Source organism: Xiphophorus couchianus, chromosome 20 (assembly GCF_001444195.1).
Source record: "Xiphophorus couchianus chromosome 20, X_couchianus-1.0, whole genome shotgun sequence".
Taxonomy (NCBI): Eukaryota; Metazoa; Chordata; class Actinopteri; order Cyprinodontiformes; family Poeciliidae; genus Xiphophorus; species Xiphophorus couchianus.
This window is the reverse complement of record NC_040247.1, coordinates 1,154,482-1,163,588: the sequence shown is the minus strand read 5'-3', so window position 1 is coordinate 1,163,588 and position 9,107 is coordinate 1,154,482. Positions and strand designations below refer to the sequence as shown.

Here is a 9,107-nt window from a genome sequence, read left to right as displayed (position 1 = left end):
AATCAATTAATCAATTTGTACAACAAATGTCAGCAACAAGGCAGTTCAAAGAGATTTATATCATGAAAACACAAAAATAAAAAGTAAATATAGGATATTTTGACTTAACAGAATAATTATCCCATCCAAATATCTGTGATGTAATTCTGTCAGACAGAATTCTCAAACTCTACAAGCCTCCATTAGCAGGTCAAAGGTTATGACCAGGAACCAGTCGCACTCTTCGGAATGGTTGAAGGAGAAAGCTTCTTCTTTCTAGATCCAAGATGGCCGCCGGACTGAGGTTAGCAGAGCAACATCTGGATGAAGGACAAGACTTCTGGGACAATGTCCTCTGGACAGAAGAGACCAGAGTGGAGATGAGACGGACAGAACCAGGACGGACAGAACCAGGACGGACAGAACCAGGACAGACAGAACCAGGATGTGCAGAACCAGGATGGAGGAGATTGGACACAGCAGATCAGCAGACACACCAACTTTAAATCCCGGTGGTGGATGAGTGATAATTTGGGCTGCAGGACCTGAGTGGATCTGCAGTGTGTGACAGCTGAAGCTTCGTCCAAAACTGGGTCATCAACAGGAGGATGGTCCAAACACAGCATGTCTGCTGCCAACATCACAACCTTCCCCTTGACCCTTGACCTTTGACTCTTCCTCCTTCGTTCACTTCAACTTTATGGTTTTATTGCTGCCTATATTTCCACCAGATCTGAGTTAAAGTCCATGTTTTGTGTTGAACCTACAGAAAATACTTGAAACTTAAACTTCTGAGACTTCAGACAACGAGGCAGTAAAAGCAGCTGCTGATGCAGGATCCGGAGCTGGAGCGTCAACAACCACCACACCCTACTTCCTGTTTTCACAATAAATCTCCAAGAAGGATTAATATGAAAACTGAATACATATGAAGCTGCCGTCGCAGAAAAACTGTTGCAGTTTAATACATGATTAAAACAGTTGCATATTTTTGATTTATTAGGTGGATTAGGTAAAGTTTCTGAAGATGCAACACTTGAATTTTAATGAGTAGAAAAATGTGAGGAAATAACACATGCTGTCATAAAAAAGCAAACAGAATTTTGTTTCAGTTTGAGGTGTTTCTTATTTAATATTTAATGCGAAATTGTGTTTTTTTTACTTTAGCAGAGCATTTTTAATGGAAACGCAACAAACAATTTAATTAGAAGGAAACAATTGAAGCGCAAACATTTTTTATTTTCATTGTATTTTTAATGATTTTCTTGCTATTTTTGTAAGATCTTATAATTGGTGTTTGAGGTATTGTCAAGCAAGGGCGTAGGTTTGGTCTAAGTTTTGGTGGGACCTTACAACTTACTGACCAACCCCCCCCCCACCCCCCCCCACCCCCCGCACCGACCATTTTTAACCAGTGGGGGGGCGGGGGGGGGGAGCACCACATTGGCTTAATAACCCCCTCCCCCCAACCATAACCATAACTTGGATACAGTCATACTCAGCAGATCAGTTCAAGAACATTTTACTTTTTCCTTTTCAAAATTCAGCAAACATTACAAGTCAGATCAAAAGAAATATCCTCTGGATCTACTGATTATACAACAAACACAACTGCAGATAAGAACAAAAAATGACTTCTTGCCCTTCAGGAAAAAGATCCAATTGTTGAGATATTATGCATTTAAGAGGAAAAATGATTCATAAAATTGCTTGCTCTGCTGTCTGAGCATCCTATGTGAAAAAGTATTACATAATTAACAGACCTATTCTACCTCACATTCAGTGCTGACCTTACTAAACACCGGACTTTACAACAAATGCGTTGCGTGATAGATATCTAACTTATGGGTCCCCTCACTGTACTTACAGCCGAGGTAGCGAAATAACTTCTAATGTCTGTCGTCCTTTTCTTTTTTGGTGGCGACATGGAGACTCATAATAAATGTCAAACTCAGAAGGAGACGCGTTCACTGTCAGCACCGTGGACCAAGCTTCCGGTCCGCGTGTGGCCAGCTGGCCGCCGCCTGTTGCAGCCAATCAAAGAACGTAGACCCACGTTCTTTGACCCAATGGCGGGTCGTCATAGTTCATAACAGCGAATTTTAAAATGAATGCTACCACTGCGTAGTATATTGAAATATTAAACTAATCAATGTAGATTTTCGTTTATTTATTTTGTTTTTGTTAAAAAAATACTTTTTTTTTTTAATTAATATGGCAAAAATTGGTCGGGACTATTTTATATCCCTTGAATATTGGTCGTGACATGTCACGACCGTCCATACCCAAACCTACGCCCATGTTGTCAAGCATAGTTTGCGTATCCATCCATCCTCAGCTCGTCAAAGTGAGGAGTTTTACTTTGAAGGTCTTCACCGGACGTGCGCTGCGTTGCTGCGTGTACTTTGACAGCGGGATGTCTGCGTGTCCATGAGTGCGTGTGCTTGGTGAAGGCGCCACGTCGGCAGAAGCAGCAGAGAGAAGAGCAGCGGTAGCAGCAGCGGCAGGTCTGCAGAAACTCTGGAGAAGTTGGTTGTTTGGAGGGCTGACGGACTGACGGACTGACGGACCGACAGCTGCAGGGTTCAGGTTCCCCCTCCAAAACCCAGACCGAGGCCCGTTTCTCAATCTGCTGCTGGCTCAGGTGTTCCAGCCAGAAGCACTGGGAACAATGGTGAAGGTAAGAACGCACCAGCATCCCCATTAAAGCGCAGCTTGCTCCAAGTTTTTCCTCTGCGCTGCTGAGGTCCGGAGTGATGATGTGGATCAGGAGCACAGTTAGAGCTTGTTTTCACATTTAAAAGCCCTGCAGCAGAAACTGCAGCTGCTCCAACTAACTGAGGCACCAGGTTGTTGTTTTTTCTCCTGACTGCCTGGATGGAGGATAAAAACCTGCAGCTGTGGGTCACAAGGAAAACAGACGGGAAGAAAATCTGCTTTCAGGATAAATCTCCTGAAAAAGCTCAGATTAGAGCATAACGATGAGATGTGAAGCTCAGAGCTTCATGTTGTTTCACTGAAATGTGAAGAAGTTAACATCATGGTGTCACATCTCCAACAAGATGGAGCATTCAGGGAACACCAGGAGTCAAAACGAGTCAACAATATGCTGAGTCTTTTACTAAATGTGATTAAAAACCAGCCAACCAGACCCGTCCAGAGAGAGAGTGAGCTGAAAACATGTTAGATTATTACATGTTTAAACACGGCTCTGAGCTCCAACAGTGATCTCTGTGTCTGGTTTTCCTTCCCATCGAAGGAATGATCAGACACCAGCAGGCCGCAGCCTTTCCCAACCCTCCCGAGACTTTTTCCCAAGATTCAGAGTTTCATAACAAGTCAGCTTGCTGTCTGGTTTGCATTTGGCACGAAGAAAACAGTTCAGCAGGAAGCTAAACAGTCAGAAAGGCCGGGTTTGGTTTGGTTTGGTTTGGTTTGGGTTGGGTTGGGTTGGGTTGGGTTTGGGTTTGGTTTGGTTTGGTTTGGTTAGGAGACCAGGGGAAAGCTGAGCCTTCATCAGCTGGGCTGTTGGACCCAACCTGGTTCATGTTAGGAAAAGTTGAACCAGAACATCACAAACCCACAGTTTGACATCTGTTATTGGCATGTAAAGCTATCACATGCAGTTTTTCATATCAATCTATGGATCATTATTGATTAGTTTTTTGCTTGAAGTATCTGAAATACTGCCAGGCTGGTGGCATGTCCGTTCCTATTTTATCCAAAGTTTTCACTCCACATCATTGATTTTTTATTATAATAATTATTTCAAGTAGTTTTTAGGCACAGTAGCAAAACTTTAGACTGTTGTTGTGCAAGTTACCTTACAAGTTGTTGCTAGGTAACCAAAGAGTGTGAGTTAGTTGATGCCACCCATCTTTAGAACTGTCAAAATAATCAATAAATCAATTAATTGCATGGTAACATTTTAATTTGTTATTCTCTCTTTTTACCAAAACTGGATGACGAAAAGTTTTCAGTCTTTGGTCTCAACTAGCTCTTATTTTGAAGGACAGTTTTGTTTACTGAGACTTCATAATTCACTTTATTTGTTGTGTATGTTATGTTTATTAATTTTGAATATTTAAAATGTCTTCCAGTTGCAGTCTTAAATGTTCGTTAGAATTTAAAGCTTATTTATCTATGAGAACGTGTTCTTGCATTATTATGCCGTCATTATATCACGTGAAAATGGTCTGTAAACAACAATCTTATCATTTATCACAATAACTTCTGGAACAATTTATCGTCCAGCAACATTTGTTATTATGACAGGCCTGTAACCTGCTCAGCTCAGATCGCCATCAGAGGTTAGCTGAGAAGCTGAAGCCTTTCCTCTGCCTACATCTCCCAGAATGCTGTGCATTTGTGGATCAGAGTTCTGTCAGGTGTATTATTTATTGATAATCACACTGACCATATCCGGTCCAGTTGGTTCGGTACCAGACGACTCCAGCTCCGTTTATCTCCTGAACTCAGGCAGAATGTTTAGATGAGGAACTAAAGTGTTCACTGCAACGTTCTGTAGGGAACCTTTAGAAAGTGACACCAGACACAACCAGAGAAGTCTCCCAGCTGTGCCTGAGCTGCGGACAGGAAGATGGACCGAACCAGAACTCTGTAACAGTGTAAGGTCCAAAGCTGCTCTGCTCTGAACTGATTGACCCAAAACAATGTAAACATTTCTGGTTCTGGAGTCCAAATCCAGTGTTCAACCGGTCCAAAACGCTGCACAGCTGATGAGATCCTACTAGAGCTGCAGCTGACAATTATTGAAGTAATTGATTATTAATCAGATTTAAAAAATCAGATTTTTCATTTAACCACTTGAGCTTATTTTGTACATATTATAAACATATTAAAAGAAATAAATAATTTAGTTCCTTTTTTAAATAATAAAATAAAAATTTTCAGCATTCCGTCAATGAACTTCTTTCCTTTATGGCTGAAGATGCTAAAAAATTCTTCTGCCATCAACATGTGATTAGTTATTGATTAATAATTGAATAGCAAAACGTGATTAATAGGAGACTTTTACAAAATGTGAAGTTAAAACTGCCAGTAGAGGAGTTCTGGTTAGAACAGATTTACAGGCTAAAAAGGTTTTTAATCTTTAAACGCAAAATATTTGTTCTATTTCAGAGTTTTGGTTTTATTGCTAAGCTGAGTGCGTTGTTCTGTCAGCAAATGAAAGAATCTGTATCGTCTAAAACGATTAATCGGTTACTAAATTATTCAAAAATTATTTAAAAATACAGTTTAATTGTTTCTGCACTAGATGTTACAGCAGACTTTCTGTTCCTCTGCCTGGGGATTTCCCTACAGCTGCTCTTATGTTGCACTCAAGCACATCCAGTACACCGGATCATATAAATATTAAAATGACAAATTTATTTTAACCCTTTTTTACCCTCAAATGTTCTTCTTTTAATAAAGTATTTCTAAACAGCATTGACCACTTTATTTTTATCCATCCACCCTTCCATCCAGCAGCTCAAGTTCCTTGTTTTAATTAATTTAGTTTTAGTCTTTATAATAAAAATCAGGAGTGGAGCAGGTAGTTTAATGTTCCCATCATGTTGTAATTCCTGGTGACTCTTCGGGTTTTTCCGCAGGACGTGAACAGCGTGAACGTGGAGCCGCAGCCCGGGACCAGCCTGGCCTCGGACGAAGCTGAGCCCGCCGACAGCCAGTCCCCAGAGGGTAAGCGCTGAGCCGAGGGACGTGTCTAATCGCTGGAACATCGGTGGGGAACATGGTGCAATCTAGGCTCGGATGTTGCTGCTGCTACTCCAGAACCAATTGTTTCGTGTTTGTGTGCAGCTGCAGCTGTCTGTGTCGCAGCACCCTGTGCACCAATTCAGACCCCTTTTGGTCACCATGGCGACCCAGCCTCCTGAGGGTCTCCAGAGTGACTTTAAATGACTGTAGTGCCTCTCCAGGAAGCAATCAAATCAAATCTGAGATGTTTGCACATAGTTCTCATGTGACATCATACTTCCGGAAACTTTGTAACTGACCGCCATCTTGGTAGGCAGTTGCTGTGAAGTTGCTATGACAACAATAAACAAGAACCAGCTTAGAACTTGATCTCGCCTTGTTCATATCTAACTTATAATCAATATAAGGACATTACAGCTATTACTCAGTGACAAGTTTTCAGTACTCCACTCACCTCTGTGTAAAATTAAGATAAATATCAGTGATATTTATCTTAAATAAAGATACATATCTTATCTTTATTTAAGATAAAACTGGTATTATTACAGTAATACCAGTAACTAGCATGTGATGGACATGTAGCTTATGTGGATGTTGCTACATGTACTTAGTCTGCCAGTCACCAGAACTTTGTTATTCACATGAAGAGTTTGTACGTCTTTTACAAATCCATTCTAACGTTGATTGTATGTGTCCGTGGATTTCAGGCTGCAAAGCTCCTCCATGGTGGACTGTGTCTGTTCATAGTGAACTATGTCAGAGAATGAGTTTGGAGGCAGCTTGTCCACATCGTCTGATATATTTTCCTTCTCTGTCTCATATGGAGGAGCCATTTTGTTCATTTATGTTTCTCTTACACATTGTGGGATTAAAAGTTCTTCATTCAGGTTGATATGAAAAATAGAATAGAATAGAATAACTTTATTCATCCCAGCAGGGAAATTATTTCGCAGTTACAGCAGCATAGAGACAAGACACAATAACAACTACCACTGAGTAGTAGTTGTAGACAAAATAAAAATAAAATATAACCTGCTGTCAATATAAAAGCAGCTTAGAGCAGTCCTTGCAAAGATTCAAGAATGCAGAAACAGTATGTATATGTAAATATATGTACAGTAAGTGTGCCAAAGATGCAATAAATCCAAACTTTGGTTGATCTGTGTTCCAGACCCTGGTAAAGATCACGCCGTCGCTCCGCCCGGCATGGTGTGGCGGGTCACCGGCGGCCTCTTCAACGTCACCAAGGGCGTAGTCGGCGCCGCGGTGGGCGGAGTCGCCTGGGTGGGCGGGAAGAGCCTGGAGATCACCAAGTCGGCGGTGACCACGGTGCCGTCGGTGGGCGTGGGTCTGGTGAAGGGCGGCGTCTCCGCCGTGGCCGGCGGCGTCTCCGCCGTGGCCGGCGGCGTCTCCAGCGTGGGCTCTACAGTCGCCAACAAAGTGCCGTTCACCGCCAAGAGGAAGGACAAGTCAGAGTGAGGTGGCGGTGATGATGATGATGATGATGATGATGATGACTGACGGATTGCCCCGCCCTGAGCCAATCGAGACAGGCGGATCTCGACCAATCAGATGCCACTGTGCCTTCCCCCGATCGCCTCGTCACAACAACTCCAGACTGTAAAATAAAGACTGTGCAGCTCTACTTCACCGACCCAAACGTGTTCTGCTCTGCGTTGGTGACGACACCCTGATGAACCCTTCTACCAGTTTATGGACCAGTGTGAGGCCACGCCCTCTTCCTGCTCTCCAACCACAGACGTCTGCTGAAACCTTTCTGTCTTCAGATGCTGATTTTTGTGCTTTCTGTCTGTTTTGAAGTATTATTGCAACCTGTCTGTCAGTAAAGTGTGTGTTGAGGGATCAGACCCCCCCCTCGCTCTGCATGCAGGAACATCTCTGAAATATCTGAAGAGTGACGAGTCTCTGCAGCCTCTTTATGGTGAAACTTGTGGAGCCTGAATTACTCAGAAAATTGAACTGTTCCTGTAATCAGATGTTTACTCTGCTGCAGGAATCAGTCATTAGCATTTCAATGCAGCTGTTGTTGAGGATATGAAAAATGTTTCTGTATTTTTTTTCAATATATCAATAAAATAGTTTAGAAGGTTAAACATAAACAGGACTTTTTCTCACTTTCTACCTATTATACAAAATGTCCTTTTTGCATGTTTTTGTCCTTCCATTTGCTGGTAGCAGCCGAAGCGCTGAAGCAACAATGTCCAACTGATTTATGGAAGTAAGTTTATATGTCTGGAAATCAAGCAGTTTCAAAAAACTCCTGACTATCAGTTGGCGGACGCTGCCTTGTTACCTAGCAACTCAAGTGGAGCTTGTCAGCTGGTTTTATGTGATGTTCAATGGCTGCTGGAGAAAAGCAGTGTTTGGTTACTGACTCGGTTCAGAAAGCGCTGCTGCTGCCGTCCTGGTGGTTCAGAACTCTCCACTACTGGGTCAAAGATGGACCACTGTACCATCGCATATCTGATGGCAATAGGGTCGGACAATCGATAGCAAAATATATTGTGGTAGACACATGATCAATATCAATGGATCATGCATCTGATAGAATATTCACTGAACTTCAACACAGAACTGCACAGCATTCTGGGAGATGTAGGCAGAGCAAAGACTAGCTGCTCAACCTGTCAAGGTTAGCCAAGCAAAGTTGGTGGCATTCACTAACTCACTCACTCTTTGGTTACCTAGCAACTAGCCCACTCTTTGGTTACCTAGCAACTAGCTCACTCTTTGGTTACCTAGCAACAGGCTTTTGAGTATCTTGCACAGCAGCAGTTTGAGGTTTTGCCAGTGTGCCTTATATTTGATTTTAAAAAAACAACATGGAGTGAAAATTGTGGATGAAATAGGAAAGATCACGCCTCCAGCTTCACAGTGTAAATATTTAAAACAATAAAAAAATAACTAATTATTGATATAGACTGGTATAAAATGCTTATTTTGTGATAAGTTTTTCAGTCAACGTCCAGCCCTGGTCTCCAGTCATTTTCACGTATAGTAGGTGTAAACAATGAGTTGGGGGCGTGGCCAGCAGCAGCTTATTTGCATAAAAGTGACAGAAACCCTAAAACAGTTCGTTCTGAAAGGAGCTCAAAATGGACTTAATTGAGGTGAATTTTGATTATTTAAGAATGATTCTGTGCAGCAAAACATATAACAAACATGTTTTGCACAGCTGATAGACCTACCCTAATTTGTTTAAAATAAAGCATCATTGGTCCCCTTTTAAGGTGGATTTGTTCAGAGCAACAGTTTTCATTTGGAGGCTGAAAAATGGCAGATTTAGGAACCATCTCACACAGTCAGGACCCTGGTGCTTGCTGTGGTAAATCTTACCTAAATCTTTAACTTTTTGCATAAAATGTGAGATTTATTTTCTGAAAATG

The 9,107-nt window shown here is 41.9% G+C and overlaps 1 protein-coding gene across 2 annotated transcripts; it reads left to right on the top strand.

The window, feature by feature from the left end:
* Window positions 1–2,387: 2,387 nt before the first annotated feature.
* On the top strand, window positions 2,388–7,820 carry LOC114135999 (transmembrane protein 263). 2 transcript variants are annotated; one of them, XM_028003742.1, is made up of 3 exons: window positions 2,388–2,659; window positions 5,583–5,682; window positions 6,872–7,820. In XM_028003742.1, exons 1-3 carry the CDS (start codon window positions 2,651–2,653, stop codon window positions 7,177–7,179), a joined length of 417 nt encoding a protein of 138 aa, XP_027859543.1. In that variant the 5' UTR covers window positions 2,388–2,650; the 3' UTR covers window positions 7,180–7,820. The 2 variants fall into 2 exon arrangements, with proteins under 2 accessions (XP_027859543.1, XP_027859544.1); XM_028003743.1 differs by having other exon boundaries at window positions 2,392–2,659; window positions 5,595–5,682.
* Window positions 7,821–9,107: the final 1,287 nt, after the last annotated feature.

Excerpts from the sequence above, each read along its gene's own strand:
- LOC114135999 (XM_028003742.1), top strand. Across the intron at positions 5,683-6,871 it reads CGACAGCCAGTCCCCAGAGG|ACCCTGGTAAAGATCACGCC; the intron begins GTAAGCGCTGAG and ends TCTGTGTTCCAG.